General features: G+C 42.0%; 1 protein-coding gene across 1 annotated transcript in view; it reads left to right on the forward strand.

Annotated features, from left to right (window-relative positions):
* Positions 1–26,328, forward strand: part of CSMD2 (CUB and Sushi multiple domains 2) — a 310,684-nt gene that overhangs the window by 81,244 nt on the left and 203,112 nt on the right. Inside the window, exon 5 of the mRNA XM_009284828.2 lies at positions 5,523–5,730. Within this exon, the coding sequence (XP_009283103.2) occupies positions 5,523–5,730 (208 nt within the window). The remainder of the gene's footprint in view (positions 1–5,522; positions 5,731–26,328) is intronic.

The raw sequence follows: 26,328 nt of genomic DNA on the forward strand, positions 1-26,328 counted from the left end.
TTTTAATTTTAACACCACCGTTTCAGTCTTGAATCCAGCAGTGATGATGATGGCATCTGATATACTTCAGAATGGAGGAGTATTCCATTCTACGGTGCTTGCATCAGTGCTGCGTGAATTGCTCTGATGGCAGCAAAATATGTGCTTCTTCAGCTGCGCTTCTGTAGCAACGTGCCTGCAGGTTCCTGGAGGCAGCCTCTCCTTTTTAATAGACTTGGTCCTGATCCTTCAAGACTTTACCTCAAGTAAAACTTCCAAGGTATTATTTGGAGGCAGGAACCAGAAATCTTCTCATGTAATGTTTATGACTTGTTCCAGGAAGGTAGAAAGTGGCTAAGACAGTCTGCAAATTGACTTCCTGAATTTGAAAACCAGCTGCACTCCTTCTACCAATAAGTAGGTTTTCAGCAGTCAAACATTCGTGCTTGGCTGATAAACTGGTGATACAGACTCTAGTCATTGCAAGGGGCAAAAAGATTTGCATCCTGACAAACAGATTTATGCTTCCTTCTGCAGGGAAAATAATGTTTTCAAGACAGTTGCCTGAAGAAGATTATGTATTTCCTTGAGAAAGAAAAGATCTTTGTGGCCTATGTAGCTTATAATTAGTTCTATTAATATTGGCTTACTGGTAATTGTCACCTGAAAGTTTGTGAAACGTATTTGTACGTATTCTTTTATTTTCTAATGTAAGTTGGAGATGGGTCATGCTGCTGGGTCAGATTCTGACAAATTGAGATGAAAGGTGCCCTCCAGCTGAGCAGGTGTTAAAATTTCAGGAGCTGCTATCTTGGGAATAGACTTGTCTAGTGTCGCTGTAAAGGACAGTGTTTGGTTTGGGGACTCTGCTCTTTCCTTCTCCTCCTCCGCAGTATAATGGCAGAGGTATGAGACGTGTTGAAAACAGTGTTTCTACTATGCTAATCAATATCCTCTTCTGGTTTCTTTATGCTCTTCTCTTTGTGCTTGTCTTCTGCTTTGTAACATCCTTTTGTACATATTGGTAGCTTTGTCTCTATTCCAGTCTTCATGCATTGAAATAACTGAAGATGCAAAGAAATGCATGGTAGAAAAGAGTAAGAAACAAAGGTATTTGAGAGCATGTGCCAGGACAGCAACGCTTTGAAGGAGTGCTGTGGCTCAGCTGCTTTTTCTTCATAGGAGTTGTCTGCACCCCCTTTACCCAGCTCTCAGTTTCAAAGTACAGGTTTGTTTTTTTTGTTTTATAAAGGACAAGTGTAATCTCAATGAGAAAGGAATGTAGGAAAGAATTCCAGGAGCAGAAAGAACGGCTTGGTGAAATGTCTTTGCAGAGCCAGTGAAAGCAGATAGTGCTGCAGCTCGCCTGTGGTTTTGAAAGCACAGTTATATTAAAATTGATTCTTGGACTCTGAGCTAAAAGAGACTATAAATTCGGTCTGCACAGACTCTGCTCTGGTGAGTTATGTTTCTTGCTTGCGTGGCAGGAAGGATTAAAACTGTGGTGATCTCATTCAGGGAGCACCAATTTTATAAAGAGTGTAATCTCAATGAGAAAGGAATGTAGGAAAGAATTCCAGGAGCAGAAAGAACGGCTTGGTGAAATGTCTTTGCAGAGCCAGTGAAAGCAGATAGTGCTGCAGCTCGCCTGTGGTTTTGAAAGCACAGTTATATTAAAATTGATTCTTGGACTCTGAGCTAAAAGAGACTATAAATTCGGTCTGCACAGACTCTGCTCTGGTGAGTTATGTTTCTTGCTTGCGTGGCAGGAAGGATTAAAACTGTGGTGATCTCATTCAGGGAGCACCAAAGCAGCAGCGAATGACATCTCCATGCTGATGTGCAAAGTAGGAGAGCACGGAACTGGGCGGCAGCTGTGGCTGCCCAGAAGAGAAGCTTGGCTGTGCCTGGTAGACCATGTGTAACTCGGAAATTTGCCTCGAGGACTGAAAGTCCTCAGCGAGTCTGGATCAGACTGTAAAATCTGGACTAAGCTGACATTTATCCCATCTCTATAATGTGTCAAATATCTGGAATGGTTTCCTTATTGCATCTTGTGTGTTTTTACACGCTTTCTGCACAATTGTTCTGTATACGCAGAATGAAATGAGGCCTAGTACTTAATCTAAATGGGGCCTTAAGCCGAGTCCTACAAGTCTAGCTGTATTTTTATCTTGACAGTTGGTATGCTGGAGGCAAAACCCCAGCAGACTTGGAATGCTGTCTTCTGTTCTGTTGTAGCCATGGAAGGAACAACCCTCACCTGTGTCAGTTAATTTCAAATAAAGCAGAATGGTGCATTTGAAGCACTAAAAGAATATCCGGAAACATCTGAATCTGTTTTGTAAATGGCTTTCATGCATGTGGAGAGAAGCCTTGCCCAGATTGTTTGCTGAATTTAAGTAGAACTGATAGGTTTATGATTCTGGTGGGCGGTTGAGTAAAAATTCAGTAAGCCAGCTGAAAAGTTGAGAACATTTGCAAAGCTACATTTTAAGCGTATCGAATATGCATAATCTCGTTAAGTGGTCTGTCTTAGTATAACTCAAACAGCTGCTTAGACTGCACACTGCCCAAAATAATTGAAGGGCTGTTCAAGAAGATTTTAGAAGATTGTAGAATATGTTTAAACAGTAACAACATCTACAAACTTAGGAGTGTGTATTTAGAGGTGGATGGGAAGGGAATACTTTTTCCGTTTAAATACCTTTTGCAATGAAAAATTTTCAAGGAATTTAAATTAAAAACTCCCCTTTTGATAAAAAATAAAAAGCCAAAACCACCATACCTTTGGCTAGATCTTCAGCTACTGTAAGTTAGCTTAGTCCCCCCCAAAAAAGTCCCCTTGTTTAAGAATTCTAATATAGCATTGAGTCAAAATTCTTTAGCATATTTCTCCATCCCCTCCTTTATTCCTTCTAGTAGAACAACAACTTCAGCATACCAGATCCAGTCTCAGGCTTTCCAGACCCCAGTAGTAAATGTGGCTGCGAACTTGGTGATAGGAATTGCTTCTTCCAAATCCTTGTTGCATTTGCTCTTGGGTGTGTGTGTTTAAGGGCTCTGTGTAGACCTGAGCCGCACGAATGCGTGATCATAGTGAGAAGCAAGTGTTTGGCCAAGAGCACCTATGCCCTTGAAAGCGGCGTTCGCATACAGAGGTTGGATTGCTTGAAGATGTCTCATGGTAGTGGTGCAGGCCCTTATTTGCAAAGGTACCTGGAATGGTTGCCTAGGGCCAATAGCAGCCAGGCAACAATGATGTTTAATGTGCTATGTTGGAGGTACGTTTACCTCCAGAGGGGCAGCTATCTTAAGAGTAAGTTGCCCCTTCAGATCCCTGTGCGTTGCTGAAGCAGCTGATGACCTTGCTCCTTCTCTGCCTGCCTTGCTGCCAGGCATGTGATCTGAGAGTTCACTATCAAAGAGTCTTTTTTGCATCTATTCCTTTCTAGCATCTGCATGGGCACTTATTAATGAGAAATTAAATTTGAACATACCAGTAAACATTTGGCTAGAATCCATTCATCCTCTAAAAGGCATTTTCATTCTGTCTGTCAGAGGGAGAGATTTGGAAGTGGCCCTTTTACTTTTTGCATGAACCTTCTTTGGAGGTCCCGCTGTGAATCTTGTGTATGATGCATTGAAGTTGGAAGGATTTCTGGTGTTTGGACTACATGAGAGATCTTTCAGCCTAAATTTATCGATGATTCTAACTGCGCTTCAGTGTCCATGCATAACTTGAATTCACTGACAATAGGATTGCTGCAAATAGGTAACTCTGTTGTAATAGAATACCAGGGAATAGAGCATCGAGCTGAGATTTCAGTGGCCTTTTTCAGTCCTAGTTTTGGCTGCTGGAGTGACCCAGAAGTAGTTGCATGTCTGCCTACGTGTCTGGGTTTTTGTCATATTTTTTTCCTGCCTTTCCTGCTTTCTGTGAGTTCTGCAATAATCAGCGATGTGCCATCCCAGTCTGAGCACAGAAGCAGTTGCAAAGGGCCATCCATGATCTCCCCTGGGGCTTAGAGGTGCCAGTGCAACATGCGTAGTGTGTTAATGCAATACAAACAGTGAGTTATAGCCTGGGGTGTTCCTATCTCAATCATTTGCTGTCAGTCACCAGGAAGCGTGTGTCTGCCTGTGCCTTCTGCTTGTTCGGGTGGCTGGCTGTGCTGGGATAGCAGATGGCTGTGAGAAAGAGAAGTTGGCGTATATGTTTGTCTTCCTTTGTCTCTCAAGTTTCATGAGTTAGTGGCTGCAAGCTTCAGCCCTGCTGATGAAATCTGCTGATAGCACAAGACACTAATTCCTGAAAAGGTCTAAAAGCTGAAGGATCCTCCTGAGCAGCCTTGCAGAACTGTTCTGCCCTTTCCTTAGGTGCTGATGACCCATTGTACTTAACAAATGTTCTCACCTGTGTTAAACTTCAGCTGGGAAGGGTTTTTTTTAAAAATAGTTTGTCATGAAAAGAAATGTTTATAATGTAAAACCCCAAGCTCCTTGACTAAAGCATCTGAAATGCTGCTCTGTAATACACGTTGTAAAGTTAACAGGCTTTTCTTAGCATTCCAAATAAATGTTGAGCTGATGCTGCATGTACAAGCGCAGGGAGCTGCCCTGATGCTAGTCAAATGAATTCTTGGTTTCCTTTATCTTCCTGCCCATGTTTTCTTTAGATTGTCCTCCTTTAATTGCTCTAATAGCTCCTGCTGATAAAATTCAGGTTGTAAAAATGAAAGAACCTGTAGCAAACAGGAGATCCAGTATGTAACCAGGAAATGTCACTGCTAGATTTCTGAATGAGTGGTTAAGTTTTTACCACTATGATTTCAGTAACCACACCCATTTCCTTCAGAAATCAGAGTAAACAAAGATGTGTGAGGCAGGTGTGTGTGATACTCCACTCCTTTTCTATTAGATTTCTGTTAAATACAGTGCTTGTACTCTGTCCTGTCGTTCCAACCCTTGGGGGTGTTTCTGTCGCTGATGAAGGTGCTGAGATCTATGAGTTGGAAACCAACCTCTTCCCCTGTTGTGATAGGGGAGTTTTCACGTGTCTGTGAAACCCTTCTCGGTCACTGAATTTCTGGTGGTTTTCCTCCTGCTTTGCTGGCTGCATGGATGGAGGAAAGATGCAGAAAACACCTCAGAGGATCCTAATCAGGAATAAGGGATGGAACAGAAAACTGGGGCAGCAACATGTGAGGAAGTAGTGTCTTGACAGTGAGACGTGGTAGGCTGAGAATCGCCTCCCCAGGGAAGTGGTAGAAGCTGTCGTCACTTGGGGTGTTTAAAATTAGACTAAACAAATCACTAGGAAGTGGATGGTGGGGAATAAGCTGGCACTTGCCAGGAGACACTGGCTGACCTAATGCAAAATAGGATCTTGCATCCCTCAACATCTTTGTCTCTTAATAGTGTGTAAACACACCCTGAGAAAAGCACTGGGGCTTTTAAAACTTTGAATTTGGGCTTATTCTTTTTTGATGTACAGCTTTGTGCATTTCAGCAAGATCTGATAACTTGATTTCTGTTTCCAGCTGATGATGCTTGCGGAGGGACTTTGCGGGGACAAAGCGGAATTATCTCAAGCCCTCATTTTCCTTTGGAGTATGGCAATAACGCAGACTGCACGTGGACTATTCTCGCTGAACCTGGAGACACTATTGCTCTGGTTTTCATGGATTTTCAGCTGGAAGATGGATATGATGTTTTAGAAGTTGCTGGAACAGAGGGATCTTCACTCTGGTAGGTTACTACTGGCCATACTTCATTGTGCTCTGTACAGTCATGTAGTACCCACTGACGTTTTGGGTGTGCAGATACAAACTTTATAGGCTGTTTAGAGTGAACAGAGTTTGTGCCTGAATGAGGGTAGTTCCCGGTTATTCCCAGTCACGGGTTGTAGCTGCTACCTTCTAATGAAACTCCCTGGGATGCTTTTTATTTGCTTGGTAAACTTCGCAGTGACTATTGTCTATTTTAAATCATATTCTCTGCGATAAGATTTCATAGTGCAGCTGGTTAGAAGAAATAAAGAATGGAAAAAAAACCCCAACACTTCAAAACCCAAGAAACCCTACTCAAACATTGTCACTCTCAAACCTTGCTTTTGCTAAATTGATTTCTGATTATTGCTAAATATGTTGCTGACAAGTTGACTTTACTGTTAACGAACTTTTGGCAAATGTTTCTACAGATCAGCTTGTCCTTTAGACAGGAGGCTGTGTATAGAATTTCAATACCCCTCTCATCCCATGGTTTGCTTGAGCAACGCTTTCAGAAATACTGCTTTTATGTATAATAAATGCCACACGGATTTTTTTCCGATATCCAAGAGCTGCCCAAATGATCAGTGCTATGAAGTCTGAAGTGAGGGCTTGCAGAAGGAATTTGCCATGTTGCTTATGTTGCTTTTATAGCAGAGGACGACTCTGCCTCTAGTTGATCTTCTGCACTGTGATTGCACTCAACAAACAGTTAAAAGTCCTAACTAGCAGCAAATGGAAGGGAGTAGTCTTAAACCCAACATCCCTCTGGAAGGGAAGAATTAAGTGTTTGAAATAATTAGGTGTTGCCTGGGATTATCAGCAGGAAGGTTAAATTACGATTATTTATGAGGATTCTGTTGCAGCCACAAATAACACTAATTTATACTTGCCTGGCAATTATGGGGGAATAGGATTTGAATGTTTAGGATGTATTGATGTGAGAGAACTTGCCATTTACCATGTACCAATTGTTTACTGTTCCCAGGACCCCTCTGAAAATTAGATGTTGCTGTTTCATGAAAAAAACCCTGGTTTTATTAGCATGCATTAATATTTTAGGGCACTGTTAGTTTTTTAGCCATTAATGTGCCACAGCGAGGATCAGTCATCTGTGGTATGAGGTGAAGATGAATGTAGCTAGTTAAGAAACATTATTCAGCCTGGAGGTGTTGCCAGTGCAGCACTGTGTCTTGTCGTATCAAAAATAAAACAATGTCTGTCAGTGAACCTGCTGGAAAAAAATTAGTAAACTACCCATAAATGCAGCATGGTAGAACTTTAAAAATGGCAAATGTGTCTTTGGAATATAAGCCCTTTGACTTTCAGTAGTACATGTATGTGCAGATGTGCTCTTCTAAAAATGAGATTTAGGAGCTATTTTAAAGGTAGTATGTTTTACAGACATATGGTTTGGGGCCTTGTCGGAGGGAATAATGATGTATTTACTTTCCTTCTTCCCTCTTCCCCAGCAAGTGCCCATGTGCTGCAACTTTAATGATTCTTTTCTTCCAAATCTGTTTTCACTGGGAGTTGGATGAACTCTGTGAGCTCAAACAGCAGTGGCCTCTTGTTTGAATCAGCTGGTGGAGCAGGTCAGGCGAGATGTGCTGTGTTAATGAGTGAAACAGGTCACACAAACATGAATTTCATCCAGGACTTGTAGAAGAAGCTGTTCCTGCTTTTTGAGGTTCATCCTGCATTTTTATAGCTCCATGAAATACACAGGGGCAAGATAAACACACCAGTCAATTCAAAGGGACCTCATTTAGTATTCTTGAGAAGTAAACTTTTCAGTCCCATAAGTGGAATTACAAAGCGTCTTATTTTGAATTGCATTTTTCAAAGCTAGCCTTCACAGCTCGGAGCCTGATAATTAAATTCAGATGACTCATTTTTCCCATTTTTTTAATAATTTTTGCCCGTAGGGGGAAAAAACTGGAGCTCGTATCTCCTCTTTAAACATGTTGATATGATTCAGCTTGAAAATATAGCTAAAAACCTTTTTTCCCCCTCTGTCTATGAAAACATAGTTTTAATTATTGTTAATATGGCAGATAGACTTGCGGCCAAATAAGCCATTCCATTGAAGTGTCTTGCAGCTAAATATTTCATTTCCTAAGCGTTATACTTTTAATCTGGTCCAGACATGTACACAAATAAACAAAATTAAATTTCATCTGGAGTACAATTCATAGGTATTTTCAAGCTCTGGAATGTTATATAACGGTAGTATTTACAAGAGCACTAACTCAGCACATTAAGCCTGACTTGGCTTGCACTTACTAAAAATCTCCTGCATTGTCATTCGCCCTCCCCTCTTTAAAAATAAATGCTTTGTTGGTTTTTTGTGTGCCTTCAGCGGTCACCACAGCTGTATCAGCTGTGCTGCACGTCGATCTCGGCAAACACAACCCCTCAAACGATCTCGGCACACACAACCGCTCCCCGGAGAATCCCGTTACAAGTTTCATTTGGTCCCCGACCTGTCGGATGCGAATCCTGCAATAAGTTTTGAAAGGGAAAGAGCATGGCAGGTCTAAGCATCCATATGTCAAGCAGAGCAATAGAGGTTGAGTAGCTATTTGAGACATATTAATAAAATAATACATTTACAGCTCTTTTAACTGCTACCGCAGTTTCTGTCATGGGACCTTGGGTCTAGATTTCCTTGACAGGTGAGAAATAAAATTCTACTGAGCAGAGAACAGGCGGGTAAAAAAGTAGCAGTGTGAAAAAGAGCCTGTCAGATTGGAAGGGTTGATGTGGGGGTCTCCAGGCTAGAAAGAAAAATTGGAAGAATGGCAGTAGCTGCCCTGTTCTCCTTTGAGGTTAGCTGGAGCGGCCATCCTAATCACAGCCCTTCTCTACTAGGGCAAGGATGCACTGGACACGGAGCGGGATGTGTAGTATATATGTTCTCTTATGTCATTATTCCCTGACTTTTTCTTATCTTCAAGATTTGGGGTTCTCTTCCCCCTCATTTTGTACTAACTGAGAGCTCTGAAAGGATTAATGAAATTCTTCCCTATAAATACATGTAAAAGAAGAAAATCCCTCAAAGCAGCTTGGGCTCCAGTCCTTAAGGGGACTGAGCTCTGATCATGTGCTTTGTGTCAGTATCTGCTCAGAGCTGACTAAATCCCTCGGCTAACACTTCTCGGGAATATCTGCTGATTATGGCTGTTCCGTGGTACCTGGTTTAAAGCTTTCTTCAGTGGTGAGCATCTGTGAAAATACCAAAGTATTTCAAGCTGAGCGCCTAAAACATCCAAAGACCATGTCTGATGATAAGGAAGTCTCCAGGCTGGTCCTGGATGGCACTGAGCCTGCTCTGTGGCAGACGTGTCCCAGCCTCATCTTCCCTTTCATAGCTCAGTGATTGCTCTGAAGCTTTGGGTAGGTTTGACTTTGTTTGAAATACTGTCTTTGATCTCCTGTATGTCTTTCTGTGAGTCCATAGGTAAGTTGCTGGGGGGACGTCTGAGGTGACAGGATGGGAACTCCTGTGGGGATGGTGGGAGCCTGGGTGCTGCAGCTCAGTACTGGTGGCTGTACCCTCTTGTCACACCTCCAGCATTGATGTGTCCCCTGAAGGTTTAGAGAAAGTAGGAGTGTGCTGTGCAGCAACTGTTTGGCTGCATTCTGAGCACACATTAATTAGAGGGTAAGTTTTTGCTTTGCCTGTGGTGGAAGAGGTCTGGAATTTCCTACGTTTGTGCATATTTGCTGCTGTTTAAGTGTATGCAAACAATGAAAATGTGGTTGTCTGTCTCCTGTGCTGCTTTTTGTCATCTGTTTAGATCTCATCTAGCTGGTCTGGGACCTGTATCTAATATTAGGCATAATGACTTGTATTATGATTATTAAAGCATTATGCTGGTTTTGCCAGAGAAGGTGGTGGTGTAGGAAATGATGAATAATCCAATTTATGTGTGTGTGTTTGCAAAACTTGACTAAGATCAAGTGTACATTTTTCTGGATATAATGCAAATAATCAGCAAAGAAGGTTTTTGCAGTTATTCCAATATAGCTGAAGCAGGCAAGATGGGTAAAAGGTAGAAGCCTTGTTCTTGGGCTGTGTAGGTGCAACGTGTGTGTGCAACGTGTGCATGCAACAGAGTTCCTCTAGAGCAGGGATTTTCAAAGTTGGGGGAATATAGGAAGACAGTCTAATGTTTGCCATGTAAAGTTTCTTTTATGCTATTGAGTTAGGAAAATAGGAGGAAGTGAAGGGGAGATGTTGTAAGCTTCAGCTGTCTGCTGAACAGGTAAGCAGCTGGCGATACCGTTTTCCCCCCCAGAACGATGTTTGGTGCTCCATGGCTATTTGTTCCACTAATGAAACTATTTAGAAACCTCTGCTCCTGCCAAAGGAATTAGTTCCATGAGATAAAACTAACGAGTATCTCACTTGTCTGACTATGACAGACTGTCTGGCATGTTTTGAAGGTTCATTAGATGTTTCTAATTTTCAGATGGGAAATTTACCTTGAGTTGTAGATGACTTCTTTAATAATGAGGCTTTTAAAATCTTTTATAGCTATGTTGCATTTTGCAACTGTATTTGGTAGATTATGAGAATCCAAATTGGTAGGCTTTTAGCTAGGAAGGGTGCTCATGTTGCTGCTATATTGTAGTCTGGTGTTTTTCAGATCAAAAACATTACAGGATGTGAAGGGTCAGAACCTTTTTGGGTTGTTCTTTAGCCTTGTATTAGGTTCTAGTGCAGCAATTAACCTTCTTCCCCCTTGTCCTCCTTAGCCTTATTTCACATAATCTTTTTGCTTGAGCTCAGCTGAAACAGAATGTTACCTGGCAAAGCACCTCATAGTATCATGCTGAGAAAGCTGCATGTTGACCTGGAATATGATTTGGTTTTGAATTACTTCCTTCATTTGCCACTGGGTCCTTGGTTTTCTGTCCAAATTTTGAGCTTGCTTAGCCCAACCTATAGAAATCGCACCATAGCTTGGGAATGGAAACTGCTGCAGTTGCTTATCCTTCTTCTCTGTGCAATCCAGACTGTGTCCACCCTTCTGAATTACAGTCCACCATGGTGCATTTCCCCATGAACTTAATTATGTTTCTTTGTCTCTTAATTTCCTAGAAGCAAGGGAGCATGCCTTAACATGTGCATATGTATTATTTTGCATTACTTTTCTACCACAGCGGTGCCTGTTGTGAAGGCAGTGCGGGCATCTTGCTCTGCTTCAGCAGTACTATAGTACATGTGTTGAGCAATGGGTAAAAACAAAAGGGACCATGTGCCAGGCTCACCCTGGGAGAACTGAGGACCTTTGAATTTAAGGTTCCTCTGCTTAATTCTATAATATCTTCCTTTCTGGAGCTGAACCCAGGAGATCCCTTTTGGACATTAGCCCTTTCTGGAAAAGCACTTCAGAAATTGTCTTGTTGCTGTGTTTCTGCAGAGAGCTGAGTGAGGGAGAGGAATGGTTGGAAGAATATCACCTATGTTTCAGTAGCTTTCTTAACTGTTGCTGAATTATGTCCTTTGTCATTACTTTGTCATGACTTTCCTTGTCATTATCTGCAGTTGACCCTTCTCTCCCCACCACCCTTGTCTATCTGCTAAGTGGTTTCTAATACTTGTCAAAGTTCTCTTAGGCGAGATCTGCTTTGTGCTTTCCTCTCAATGCCAGTTATTTCATACCACTGGCCAGGCTAATCTATTAGCACATCTTGTGCTCTACCAGTAAGAGATTAGAGATTACCTGTGTTCTCGAAGGTCACTGTTTCAGATGATAATGTTGGTTGGTGAAAAACTGTTCTCTGTATGTGCTTCTGATCCTTAGATAGCTATCTTGGAGCTTTCAGCATGTATTTTCATCTCGGACCTCAGTCGATGTCTACTGAAGTCAATGGAAAGACTTTGGCTCCACAGGGCTTGTGAATCAGGCTTTAGTGTATTGTCACATACTACAGTGTGCTCCTCTTGCCACCATATTGCAGCTCAGGAGCACTGCCTCTGCATCTGATGTTGCTGCTGGTTATACTGATGATGCTGCTACCAGTACGGGGTAGTGGGAGAGTGCTTGCAGGAATCTTGCAGGCTTTGAATTACAACAAACAACTGCCCAGCACGGCACGTGGGAGCCAAGAACGGGTCCTCTCCACTGTGCTCCCCCCGTGTGCTCCCCAGCAGCTGCTGTTCTTTGCAGGGGCTCTGTAAAACAGATTGCCTGATGACTGGTTTGAAATGACTTTCATCTCACGCTTGCCACTTCCTTTTTGATTTTTTCCAGTCAGTAATCGCTTTTATTTGAAAGTTCACAAGCATTATCCTGCCCTGGTGCATGTATGAGGCTGAAGACTTGAATTGTGTGTCTTGAAATAACTTATTTCATCACTAGTTAAAGCCTAGGTAATGCAAGTATGAAAGTTTTCTTTTCCTGTGCAATGAATTAAGCTTCCTTATTGTAAGAGCTAGTTAACTAATGGATGCTTTTCTTCCGTGGTAATGTTTTCCATAGGACTGGGAATGAATAAAAAATGTGTATGAAGTGGCTTTTGAAATCCTTATCTAAATGTCAGTTATGTCTTCACAGGGATCTGGAAAATAGACTTCCTTATTTGACTGGTACAGTTTAAATATTTTTTTTTTGCTTCTAAAGCATTCACAGTGCTTTTAATTGGAAACAAATTCTACAAAGGCTTTAAAGCTGTAAAACATTGCTTTAGTGGGAAATAGTCTTCTTGCAAAACCCCCTTTTCTTGTAGAAGGTGCATTCTCTGGAGATAACATTTTGGAGAAGGTTGTCAGAAACCAGACCATCCCTGCTCACACAGCTGACTTTGGAAATGCCTGCAGCTCTCCTTGCTGGCGGTGTGGTGGTGGTGGTCCCCTCTGGCATGTGTGCGTCAGTTCCCTGGGATGTACCAGCTTTTGTAGCTTGCTGTACTGCACTTCAGGCCTTATTTTAATATGGATCTGCAATATATATAAAGAACAGGAATTTGTAGGTCAGTGAGCTGATTTCTCCCTGATGGGAGTTGGCTGGCACAGTATGGGGAGCCCTCGGTTCCTGGTGGTAGCTGAAAGGTAGAGCCGATTGCTTCCCTAGTGGATGCAAACGATTCGTGAGCATCTTGATTGCTATTTTGAAGTGGAGTTAAAGGATTAATAATGCTTTGCACAAAGTCATTTCTGCAGAGTAGTATTGCACGTTGTCCTAGAGCTCCTTGGCCTCTTGCACTGCAGAAATAACTGGGAAATTCTGGAAGAAAGGGCTGATCAGGGTAGGATGGTATTTAAAGGTGTTCCGTAGTTTAGCATATATTTCTGGTAGGGAAGGGAAGATTTCAGCTGTACCCCAGCTGAGAAAAATAATGTGCAGGCTATGTTAGCTCTCATCAGCTAAGCAGTTAGCTGACAAAATGTACAACTCCCTCCCGAAATCACAGCGTGGCCAAAGATGGAGGTGGCAGAACTTGCTTCTCCTTGCTGCTGGCTGCTCGCCCTTCTGTAGCAAGGCGCGTGCTCAGTGCTTCCAGAAGACTGAACTGCTCTTCTGCCGGGAGCGTGGCAGGGAGAGAGACTTCTGTGAGAAATGACAATGAAAGGGCCTCATGACCTCTCCCACTCATATTTCATTCAATAAAACATGATTAGATTTCATATACCACTTTCTGGCTAATCTTATTTTTCCATGCATTAATATGATTAATTCTATTTGCTAGATAGTAGAGAGCATTTCATTAATATTCAGGCTAGCTTTTTAAGCCAAGAAGGATGATGCTTTTAGGCTGAAAATTACCCTGATCACATTTTAATTGTCCTTTTTTTATCCTAATTTGTCCTTCTTTGTTGTTTGGTCACCTCTGAGGCAGAGAGAGAGCCCTATGTGAAGGCTTCTGTTGTGTGGACTGCATGTCAAGGGATGAGGTTCAGAAAGGCCTGTAGCATGTGGGGAAAAATCCTTGAAGGTTACTAAACATGAAGAAACTCATATTTAGCTATTTCTGTCCTGGACGAAAACGTGTCAGAAGAAAAAGACAGGCTTGTTTGCAAGAACACTCAATACCTGCAAGCTAAAGAATTTTTTTGGGTTTTGGTTTTGTTTTGTTTTGGTTTTTTTTTTTTTGAAAGATAGACCTTGTGCAAATGAGTGTAACGCAGCTGGCTGAAAGCTGAGAAAAATACTGGTGATCTCAAGAATACCTTCTGGATGTGACCCAAAATACAAGTGACCATATAGATTGCAAAACGGTGAATAATACCTTTATTTGGCAGGGGAAGGAGACTTTACGTAAGTGCAAATGATGTTGCAGGTTGTAAAAAGTTGGACATCTGAGGTCGTCTTTAAAACACTATGTCTTTTCCTCTGCTGTTCTAGTGGGACACTGAGCTTTCCCAGTTTAAGCAAGGATTTGGACAAATGATGGTGGGGAAGATCACTGACTTCACTTACATGGGCTTCCAGGAGATGTCTCTGCCTTACCCATTGCGTTTTTTCCTGTTCAGAAACCAATTTGTGTCGTTTTCGGTGCCAGGCTCCACCGTTGTTTAAGCTGACTGAGGATGTGAATATGCAGAGGGTCTCCCGTTGCAGAGGTATTCACTGTGTTGAGGGAATTGGATTTGCGTGTCAAAATCTGTCTGCCGGAGCTGATAATAGTCATGTTTTACACTGCTCGCCCTTACCTACAACTTCAGAGTTGAAGAGCGGAGACACCTCTGCAGCTGTTGCAGTACTTTCAAAGACCTCTTTCTTCTGGGGTTTCTTTGTTGACCAATTCACGGATGCTTTCTTATATTTACAAGTTGTGTTAAAGAATGCAAGTACTTTGTTTTCATGTCACCTGCTTCACAAAATATATTTTAAATTATCTTTGCTTGCTGGGTTTTCCTCACTAGGTGCACTGCAGCTGCTTCTCATATGAAAGCATGGGCTTGTTCACCTGTATTGTTTCTGTAGCTCTCCTTCATGTGCTGTAGGTGGAAGTCACAACTGATAGATTGTTTGGTGCTGAATTCATCTTTCTTGTTTAAATTGATTTTTTTGGATGTCTGATGCTAATGTATCTTATGTACTGCGATTCAACTCCCTTCTAATTTGCATTATGTGCTAATTCATTAAAGTTGGAAGAATTGCTTTTAGCATAGTTTGCATAAGCTCAAGCTGCAGAGAAGTGTTATTTTTCGACAATTCTCAGGTTGTATGTGTCTCTCCAACCTGATATTTCCACTTGCCTCTAGAAATATTTAAGTGCATGAAATACGGGGAAGAAAATATCTATAGAGAGCCTACTTTAGATGTTTGGCTGCTGAGGGTAACGTGATGAAGTATATGTGTGTTGTTTTCTGCTCTTTAGACAAAGTGTAGCCCTCTAGCAAGATAGAGGTGTCAGATCAGTACCTTCCAGTCATGAAAAATTGCAGAAGTGAAGTGTAAGAGGCCCCTGAATGCTCCTGGTGGAAGGCTCTCTGAAGTCGGTCTCTCCTGTATAAACAAGAGTTGGATCAATATCTTGCCAAGTAGCGAGTTGGCAGCAAACTGAATTCTAGATGGGAAGGAAGGATGTTCTTGTGCCTTGGACTTATTTCCATTTACTGTCGTGGTGGGCAAGCAGCTTATCACCACACCTTTGTCTCTTCTTGTGCATTCTAGCCCTTCAGTCCAACCTCTTCCTATTTAGATTGCAGCTGAGATTTGGGTTTGCGAACTGGCAATATCAACATACTGACAGGTTTGAGATAATACACCATGTTGTGACTCAGGAGCACTGAACTTGGCAGTAACCTGTTGTGAGCTTGTCAGATGACTTTACTTCTGTTTTTCCTTCCCTTGTTTTTTGTTTCTAAGGGAAGCTACTGAAGTTGGAGATCTCAGTCTGTTACTTTAGAGCTGACTCAACAGCATCTTGTTTCCCTTTGAGGATTTAGATACAGGACCTATTCCCTGTTTCTTCTAGGATGACAAAATATTTGGATAGCACAAAGCTTAAATATATTACTGTTGATTGATACAGGTTTTGAGGTTGTTCTAAGGCTGATATTAGCTGCATTCCTTCAATCTGTTCAGGTGCTGTCTCAGTTTGTACACAGACACAGCAAGGAGCTTTTTTTTAGTAGAAGCTTCTGGTCTGATCTTCACATGTGAACAGCTCCACCACCCTTCCCCATGTGCTCTTAGAGACAGAGGCTGTGGGATGGAGAGTAGATGTGAAGACAGTGGAGGAAAATCTCAGTGTTTCAAATATTAACAGAACGCTGATGTGTTTTGTTACAGTTTCTCTCAATAGGACAAATTTAAATAGTGTTACCACAGCCATTGCTGCAGCCATAGAAATGGAAGAACTGTTCAGGTTAAGAATTAGAAAGTGTGTTTTCAGAGCTAGTTCATTGTATTTAAGATATATCTTGACATATCTATATATCTACGATGTGTCTTGACAAATACAATGGAGTACAAAAACATATATTTATTTTTAGATAGCCAAACTTCTGCAATTTGATAGCTGTAGTACAGTCCTGGTGGCCTTTTGTCCTTGAGTAACAACCTTTCAGCTAAAGTGGAAAAAATTGACTTGTGTTCCTGTTGTTTGCTTAGTGCAGGCCTGAGCTGCTGCTGTTTTAAAAGATAAAGATACCCTGGCAAGGATCAATAATGGACGGGATAAGCAGGAGAACACGCAGAGAGTATTTTCCGTTCCAGATCCGTGAGATGCTTCTGGAAGTGAGCTATTCACAGGGGGGCTCCTGAATTCATAAGTGGAGAGGGAGTTGCAAATGAAGTGTTGAAGCGAAAGGCCTAATGGGAGTTCAGAACTGGTTAATACAGTATCACGTAGTAAAGCACTGTCTGAGATCTGAGATGGTGGAAACCTGAACTCTGCATCCTCGGGGTGAGCTGTTCCTTTCAAGGGCTTGATGTTTCTTTAAGGAGTTAGTCCAAAACCTGGTTCTGAGCTCAGGGAACAAGAATGGGCTGACAGGCAGAAATCCGAATGTTTTTCTGTTGTGGGACGTAGGAGGAAAATAATGAATTCTATAAGTTTTCTTGCGCCTTGGTATCTGTGTTTCTCTGTGCTTCAAAATCCAGTGTTTTCCTTTCTGCGCTGGGAGGTGCTGCCACTGATGGGTCTTGGCACAGATACATTTTTGTTTCACGTGCTGCTTGACTCAAGCATGGACTGCAAATCTAGTAACATCAGTTATTAAATGCAAACATTTAATCTAAATATCTTGCCTCTTAATGTCTCTGATATCTTATACACAGAGATTTAATCAGCCTTCGCAAAGCCCAGATTGGGGAAGGAAATCATGTTTTTGGATTCATGCATCTACTATATTTTGCTGCTGCTTCTTGGCAGCGTTTTGTTATGTCATGGCAGGTCGTGATCTCTCTAGCTCGTGCTGAGTTTGTTTTTGGCAGTCTTGGCTGTTTTACAATACAGATGTTTTGATTCTTCCTCACAGGGACCTCTCTTGTGGCTGGATTTATAGTGGAGATCAAGAAGATGCCAGGGCATCAGTAAATATCAGAGGATTAGTAATAGACAAAATGTTGTCAACGGTTAATATCTGATGACTGTCTTCCTGGCCACAGTAAGCTGGAATTTTGCAAGATTCTGGAAAACTTGATGTGGTTCTATGTAAAGGGCGATTCCTGCCTTGTAGAAGTCCAAAAAGGCAAAACGCAAGTAGCTGCTTCCCTGCCACTACAGTGACCCACTGATTTGCTACGTGTCAGTAACTAGTTGCTTTTTTGCCAGTGACCTGAAAACTTGAGCAGCTCCCTCCCCACTTTTAAAACAGGCATGTTGGTTTGATACTTCCCAGTTTGGAGCACAGGGGAAATACCCATCTCTGTGTGCTTTCCTTTATCCCTTTTGTCTTCATTCTGTACTTTCTAAATTAATTTTTATAATCGTCTTTTAAATGATGGAGCAGTTCAAATTAGCTCTTTTAGTCAGAATTACCTGCATTAAAGATCTCCCTTAAAAAGGCAGGCATAAAAGTAAGTAATTGCTTCAATTATAATAATGTGGCTTAGCTTGTGGTTTTCTGTTAGAAAAACCTGGTTTTGATAAGTCAGCTGTTCTTAAAAGGGAAAAAATAAAAGTGCTTCAGGCTGGAAGCTGGCATGAAGGAATTTTGAAGTAAGGTTGTTCGCTCTGTAATGTAACAGAATAAATTAACACCATCGATCCTGGCATGGTGCCCTGTGCTCGAAACAGCCTGCTGGGGCAGGGGAGTGCTCGCAGAGGGGTGAGGTTTTTTGCCCAGTCACAGATGCTTTGTGTATGACTTTGAACAAATATCCTTTGGTTTTTTTTAAAGCCACACTGGAATTTCTGGAGCCTGAAAGAAAGTCAAAGGGAAAGGAAAACTAAAGGAAAATCTTGAAAGAAGTTTCAAAGCCAGCCTGTGCAGTGTTAGATGACTGGGTGCCTGAATATTGAAAACCGGCTTTGTGTGAGTGGCCGAGGACCCAGAGAAATGGTAGGAGGGGGGACAGGCCAACCAAGCGCTTGCTTCAAGCCTGCCTCCCTTTGCCTGATGAACTTTGGGTTGCTGCATCGGAGGGGATCTCCCAGCCTGGAAGGGGCAGGGAGGTTGCGCAGCGCGATGCTCAGGATCACAGTGCTCTGCTCTTCTGTTCCTCTTGCTTTCCTTCTGCCTGGGGACTGTTATGCCTCCCTGTGCTCTTTGTGCTGCCGGCACAGCTGCACCCCGGGTGCTGGGGCCCGGCAGGCACTCATGCTGGATGAGTGGTGCTGCTGGTTACTGAGCTGATGTCCTGGTACAAACCCAGGCATTGGTGCTCCAGTATGCCTGATGAGGCATCTGTGGGTTCTGCATCTTACTGCTGTTAAGTGGTGCCAGAAGTGCATGGGCCTCTTGTTCCAACCCAAACACAGGGATTTTAAAAGGCTGACTGATTTCTTGTTGTAGTTAATGGGCTGTATGAGATGTACTGTGGGAAGTGGTTCCTGATTGTAAGAACATCCAGTATGGAAAGCTTGGCCAGCTCTGTCCACTTTGCTTGATGCGTGCACAATCATTGCAGGTAGAGGAAAGCTCTTAGTAAAAATCTTTTGGTCTTTTTAAACTCAGTTAATGCATGCTCTGATTTGAACCTCATCTCCAGTTTAAAAAAGGAAAAGCTTGTAAGCATCTATACTGTGACATTCTCTCTAAAAATAAAAACAGTTTTAAAACAGAAAATGTTTAAGCAAGAGGGTCTGTATATTGCTGTTCAATATCTGTCTGCCCTGTCCCCACTGCCCCCCAACAAGAAACCCTCAAAAGTAGGAAGACCTCAAGTGACTGTTGGTCAGAGCATGTTGTCATTGTTTTTTTTTTTCCTTCAACCTCTTAAGGAACTATAGATTTTTAGCATGAAATTAATATATTGGAGTTTTTGTGGGAAGAATAAAATACTCATTAAATTTTGCAACCCTGGAATATGTATAAAACAAAGTTTGCAATTAAAATTCATTTTGAAGCAAGCTAACAGAAGTTTTGTTAATGTTTAACATCTTTATGGGTGCCATTCTTTGTAAATTTGAATTAATTAAGTCCAAAGGGACAAAATAATAGATTCTGCATTTGCTGTGGATGCCAGTGCTCCCTTTGCTTTTGGCGCTTTTCCTCCTTCTTTGAGCAAGTTCTGATTTTTAAGAAGTTGCCAAAAAAGTAACTATTTTGTTTTTTATACCAAATTATCAAGAATCCGTCTTCCTAAATCTCTGAAAGACTGCAATGAATCTTTGGTAAAGACTTGATGCTTACTTACCTCCACTGACTCCAAGGTGTTTGCTGCTATGAAGTTCAGGAGATTTCAAATAGAAATTTTCTTATTTTCCTTCTAAACATTCTGTTAAGACAACTTGCAGCTGCTCTGGGGGTGTAAAAGCCTCAGATGGACTGGAGGCTGTATCCTGACATTCACCCTGAAGTTCTGAGGTTTCCTTAACTGAAACATAAACCAGTCTGAAATGTTTGGAATTGTGAATTTCGTGTTTCTTCCTCTCCTTAAATATTTTTCCTGGGATCCTTTTCTTAAGCAGTTTATAGGTAGCAAGAAAAGTAATGGAAAATATTTCCAAGTATGTGGCTGCTGTAATAAATCTGAGACCAGAACCTGACCTTGGCAGAGCTTTGAAACTCCCTTTGGCTTGCAGGTTAGAAGATGTCAGAGTCTGCAGAGTCAGTGGTTTGTAAGACTCTTCCCAGCAAAGTTGTATTGAACTGAAGTTTAATACAATTGAGTGAGACTATCTTTAACAGGCTGCACCAAGCCTCTAATGCTATAAACAATGTAGAGCTTGGAATAGGTTGTTAATGGCACTTTATTGATTGAAAGGGTAGAAAGTTCATCTAAACTGTGAATAATTCTGGTAATTTCTTTGAAATTTGACTGCTGTGTAGCTATAATTGCTGCACCAAGCTTTCACTTATAAGTAGTAATGCTAATAAACCTATTAACATACATTGCTGCTTGCAGTAGTAAAGCTGTAAGGTTTCTTTGTAAGGCCACTTGATATGTCAGTCCTTCAGAGGCCTTGGCTGAAGGTTTAACATTGAAATCCTGCAAGGGAGATGCTCAGGTCCTTATAAAACAGGTGGGATTCCACAAAATTAGGGACTGGCTGCAGCCCAGGATGATGATGGCTTTCTTGCTGCAAGGTGACACTGCTGGCTCACATTCAGCCTTGTCCACCAGGACCCTCAAGTCTTTCTCTGCAAAGCTGCTTTCCAGGCAGCGACCCCCCAGCCTGTACTGGTGCGCAGTTAGCCCTCTCCCGGGGCAGGACTTCGTGTTTCCCTTTGAACTTCATGAGACTTCTGTCTGCCCATTTCTCCAGCTTACTGAGGTCCCTCTGGATGGCAATGCACCCATCTGGTATGTCAGCCACTCCCCGAGTTGTGTTGTCTGCAAACTTGCTAAGCGTGTGCTCTGTCCCATTGTCCGGATTGTTAATGAAGGTATAAAACAGTATTGGCCCCACACTAACTGTTGTATAAAGGTGGATTTTTTTTCTTTCAACAGAAAGTGGACTCTTTAATGTCTGCTGCCTTTCTCTGAAGCTGCTGTGGTCAGTTTAATTTCAGACTGAAGCATGTGTTTCAGGATTTCTTACCTGATGAAACGCTTGGAAATACAGAATCATAGAATCGTTAAGGTTGGAAAAGACCTCTAAGATCGAGTCCAACCGTCAACCCAACACCTACCATGCCCACTAAACCATGTCCCTAAGCACCTCATCTACAATAGAATGATAGGCAAGTGTGGAGCAATCTGCTCCGGTGACACAAACCACGTCAGTCGAGGAGACTGAGTGGAAGAGATGCAGATTGATCTCCTCTGAGAATCTGGAAGAGGAAGAGAAACTGTTACAGCAGCAAAGAGCATGCAGAAGGCAGGTTTAAAAAAATAAAAAATAATAAAGTAAACCCCACTTTTGACATATTGGCACTGCTTTCAAGTAGTCAATAGTTTCTGTAGTTGGAAGACTTCAGGTTATGTTAAGGTCATCCACACAGGCTTCTTAAAAGGGAGGTTTTGCCCTTGTACAGTTCTTATTCTGCTGTCTTGGCAGCTTTGTTCAGGTGTTACAGGCCTCTTAATCTTCCCGAAAAAGCACACTGAGTAATGCTCCTGGTGTCGGTCACTGGAGGGAAGAGACTGGCCCAAGGTCCTGCAACAAACCCGTGGCTTAGTCATGGGTTCTGACGCTTAGCCCATGCCAAGCCCTCGCAGAGCTGTTGCCATCTGATAAAGCTGCTCTCGAGTGCAGTGAGGAAGGATTAATATGTTTGTTTTGTCTTAGCTGTGTTGGATGCAAGGCTGCATTTCATTCAGCATCAGGATTGAGTCAAGTGGTGAACTCTTCACTGATTTCTCAAGGAATGAGGTCATCCTGGGATTTTTGGCCCCCTCCTTAAAATGTAGGCCTTGCTGAAACAACGTGGGTTGTGTGTTCTCCTCATGCACATGTAATAGTGTCCTCTAATACTAGTGGTGTTTGTGTGCACGTGCCCAGAAGAAGTATTAATATCTCCACCCTCCTGATCTAGCCAATATGGTGGATCATCCAAATATGTTAATCAACAGTAATAGGCAGTTGTGAAATTAGGGCTTTACCATCCCTGTCTCAGTCAAGTCCTACTTCACAAGCAACCACTGGGACTCTGCAGCTGATGCTTAATTTCTGGTTCCTGTTGAAGAATTTCTTCAGTGTCCTGTAGATTCATAAGTAGATATTTATATATTATTAATTTATTTCAGTGAATACTTTTTTGTTGTTTGCTGTTCTTGGAAGCATAAAACATTTTGCAATGAAAGCGATGGAAAATATACTTCGGCAAATAAAGCAATTTATTAAGCATATTTAATATTATCTTAACTGGTGGTTGTGGTCTCCTAAATGGTAGTATGATGAAATTTTTATTTTTCATGTAGAAATTATTTTAACCATATTGTTCATATTCTGTGGTATTTTATGCATAATATCACCCCCCTAGAGAATTGCAAGTCTCATCTGTCTGCCCGACTGAACATACCTGCTGTGGTTTTATGTGAAGTTAGGAAGAGCACAAGCAAATATTTATTTTATCTATCTAAATGATGAATTCTGGGAAAGACAAAATTGGTTCGTCAAACTGCTGCTCTAACTGCACTTCTAATAACTTAGCACCTGCTTTTTTTGGTAACTATTATCAAATAAAAGAAACAGGTGGGTTTGTGGTTCAGTGGGAGCGGCACGCTTTTGAAGACCTGTTTAATTATCTTCACTCAAATTTGGAATGAAGATGCCCTCTCACCAAGAGCTGCAAGGTCAACAGGCATCATCCATGCTAAATGTGTTACCTTGCTGGACAGAGGGGGAAATGGGGGGAGCTCTTAAAACTGTAGCAGCTAGCAGCCGCAAACCAGGGCTCTGCTATGCTAAGTGTCATACCAGCATGCAGAGGATGAGTTTGTTATTGCAGTGATTTGCAATCTAAATCGAAGTTAACAAGGGTGGCAGGATGTACTGCCTCTCTCGCACATCTGTGCAGATGGGCACGTGCTCTGTAATGCTCAATCTGTGCTTTGTTGCAAGATGGACTTAAAAGAAGCAAGCTGTTGCTCTCTTTACCGCAGTCCTGGTAGCTTTTTAGCTTCTGAGTAACCTGGTGTCTTTTTGGTCACATTAAAATCAAGCTGTGAACAAAAGTGGGTTATTGATTCTTTAAAACAAAAAGATTCTTTGTCAGCCAGTTAATGAGCAAAGAACACTTCCAGTTTCTGATTTTTGTCAGAGTGTTTAAGTTGTAACATCTCAATTAACTCATGACAGGGCCCTTCCTACTAAGTCTCAAAGTCATAAAGAATTAATCCGTTCCTGACTTAAGCAGAGTTTTGGGGGAGGTCTCTGCCAGGCTTGCCTGACTCAGGCTGCTGTGGATTGTTCTCAAAAACCATTTTGAGTGGCCGTGAGCTGCTGGGAGCAAGAAGGGGAGAGAAAAGGGCTTCCCTCGGATGGAAACCACGCAGACCCAGGGCTGCTTTTTGCTGTTAGGCTGCGGGGGATTTACTGGGATGACTCACTTATCACCCTCTGGGGACGTAAGTACAGCCAGTGGCTTACTAAACTGCATGGTAGTTGGCATGAGGTTTTGCTATAATAATTTAAACTTGTGTTCTTGTGCTGGTTTTGGCTGGGGTAGAGTTAGTTTTCTTCCCAGTAGCTAGTACGGGGCTGTGTTTTGGGTTTGTGCTGGAAACAGTGTTGATAACACAGGGATGTTTTCGTTACTGCTGAGCAGTGCTGACACACAGTCAAGGCCTTTTCTGCCTCTCACCCCACCCCACCAGCAGCAGGCTGGGGGGGCACAAGAGGCTGGGAGGGGACACGGCCGGGACAGCTGACCCCAACTGACCCAAGGGATATCCCACACCGTACGACGTCATGCTCAGCATATAACGCTGGGGGAAGAAGGAAGGGGGGACACTTGGAGCGATGGCGTTTGTCTTCCCAAGTCACCATTATGCGTGACGGAGCCCTGCTTTCCTGGAGATGGCTGAACACCTGCCTGCCCATGGGAAGGAGTTGAATGAATTCCTTGCTTTGCTTTGTTTGTGTGCACGGCTTTTGCTTTACCTATTAAACTGTCCTTTATCTCAACCCACAAGTTTTCTCACTTTTACCTTTCTGATTCTCTCCCCCATCCCATTGTGGGGGGAGTAAGCGAGCGGCTGGGTGGGGCTTATTTGCTGGCTGGGGTTAAACCATGGCAATCATCTTAATATTTCCTTTAACCTCTGAGATGTGAATAAAGCTAATAACTTATTAAATATGTAAGGGATGCCTAATGTTTTTAGTGGTGCCTCTGCTATATTAAAAAAACAAACCACAACCCTCAAAGAAGTGCTTTCAAAGGCTCAACTCCTCACTGCAACATCTAGAAAGAATTGCAGTTTTATTTGTGGGTTTTGTTTTGCTCTTAGTCCCAACCTGTGTGATACACCCAGCATATCAGTAAGCTGCTGTGAACATGACTTCTCGTGGCTGTGTTACACAGCAGATAAGGCAATGGTGTAGAAGCATTACTGCAGAGAACATCTATTAAATAAATCTGCTATTTAGAAATGCTCTAGTGCTTCCACTACTATTGCTGTAATACAAGAGCTTTTGGGCTATGTCTTCTACATGCACAGAAGAAAATTGCTAGCTTAAGGAGAGTGAAGGCTAAATAAGGTAAGATGAATTGCCGTTGTTCCCATTTAACAAGAGGGAATATCTACAGAGATATGCTTCTCTTGATGTCAATACGACTATGAGGGTAGCATCCAGGTCTCTTTACTGATATTTTATGCTTTTGTGTTCAGGTTACATTTTTTTAGGAAGGTGGAGGAGTATGTGAAATTTTGGCTTTGGGGTTTATTTGTTTATCCAGACTTTGAAGTCTGACCTAAGCATGTAATGTGTCTGTGATCCAGTGTGTGTAAGTGCTGCTATGGCTGTGGTGACAGATGTGTGTTTGTGCCCCTGTTCCCAGGGAAGTGGATTTCTGAAGGCTTTGGGTAGAGATCTAACACTTCTGGCTATTCTTTTCCACTCTGAAACTCAGCCTCTTTTGAAGCTCCCACATTTAGATGGCAGGGAGAGCAAACCCTGTCTCTCTTTCTCAGCTATCCAGATGAATCCATTTAGCTGACTTGAAGGGAAAGTAGTCCAGCTGATTTTCTCCCATAGAATTTATAAGGTATTCTTTACTCAACTTTCCCTAAACAGTGACAACACAGGTAGCATTATGATAAAAATGATGTTACTAGATCTGTTATAATGTCATTAACGTTAGTTTTGAGTACATGAAAAGCATGCAAAGGCTTGCAGTGAGCCTAAATTGTTCCAATATTGGAAGAAACCATAGGCTTCAGTTAAAGTTTTATTGCATGCTTTCATTATGTGGAAAGCAGATGAAGAAACCTACCCCAGGCCTCCAAATATGTTCCCCCTATTATAACAGCCATATGAATCATTTACCCTCCTTTCTCCATCAGTTGCCCACAGGCTCTTTGAAGAAATAGTTTCCTCACTGCTACTGTAAGGCATCTCCAAAAGTGTTATTTTTCATTGTTAATGCTTAGCTCCGACAATTATTTTCATCTATAGTCTATATGCCAGTAGTGCGAAAGCAGATAGAGGTGAAAAACTTGACTAACTTCAGGTGTAGTGTTTTCCAGGCCCTCCTGTTTCCTCTCAGTAAAAGATTTCCTACTGCAGATAACTGGAATTTTATTGTATGTTCTGAGCTGGCAGTCGGAGTTGTCTTTCAGCCTCTCAGATTGCATTTCAGCTGAAGAGGCTGGCAGAAATGGCTGTACTGGGAGTTTATTGGAGTGTATGTTTTGAGGCAGTACTGCAGGTATTTGAACACATTACTCATGAACAGACTGTGATGTGCTAAATTGAGTGGAACCTGTGTGCCAACTTCACAGAGCATGATTTTACCTGAATGCCAGTTGTTTATGAAGTATGCAAGTTGAGGAATGGAAGACACACAGATTCTGTTAAAAGTATAATTGGATGGGTAATAACTTGGGCCTTTTTTGATGCATCTTTTTTAACCACTTCATATTTGTAATGTGACAAAAATAGCTGTGCAGTCTGCTGTGGCCATCACTAGTGCAGCTGGGAATAGATTTTAATTGATGGATACTGTCAAGCTGTTAGTGGCCATGCAGTCATGAGAACCATTAAAGTGATATTTCTTGTCCCTGCTCACTTAAACACTCTGCGACCAAGTCATAGCTGGGTATTATTTTTTTACTTAATATTGTCAACATTTGTAGTGATAGCTTATTTGGGCCATGTCCTAGATTTTTAAGTTTCCCAGTAGTGAGAGCTACTGACCACTGAATTCACTTCCAGGTATTAGAGTAGATGGTGCTAAGACCCTAACAAAATCCAGTGTATGGAATAAGGGATAAGCACGTCTTTGGAGTCTAGTTTGCTTGTGACTCTTTGAGCTGCAGTGTTTCCCTTGGTGCGTATAGAAGGCAAGAAGGTGGCGTTTAATTATGGTACTCTGATAGATTATGCTGAGGCCATGCTC

This window comes from Aptenodytes forsteri, unplaced genomic scaffold, assembly GCF_000699145.1.
Source record: "Aptenodytes forsteri isolate BGI_AS27 unplaced genomic scaffold, ASM69914v1 Scaffold7, whole genome shotgun sequence".
In the NCBI taxonomy this organism is placed as follows: domain Eukaryota; kingdom Metazoa; phylum Chordata; class Aves; order Sphenisciformes; family Spheniscidae; genus Aptenodytes; species Aptenodytes forsteri.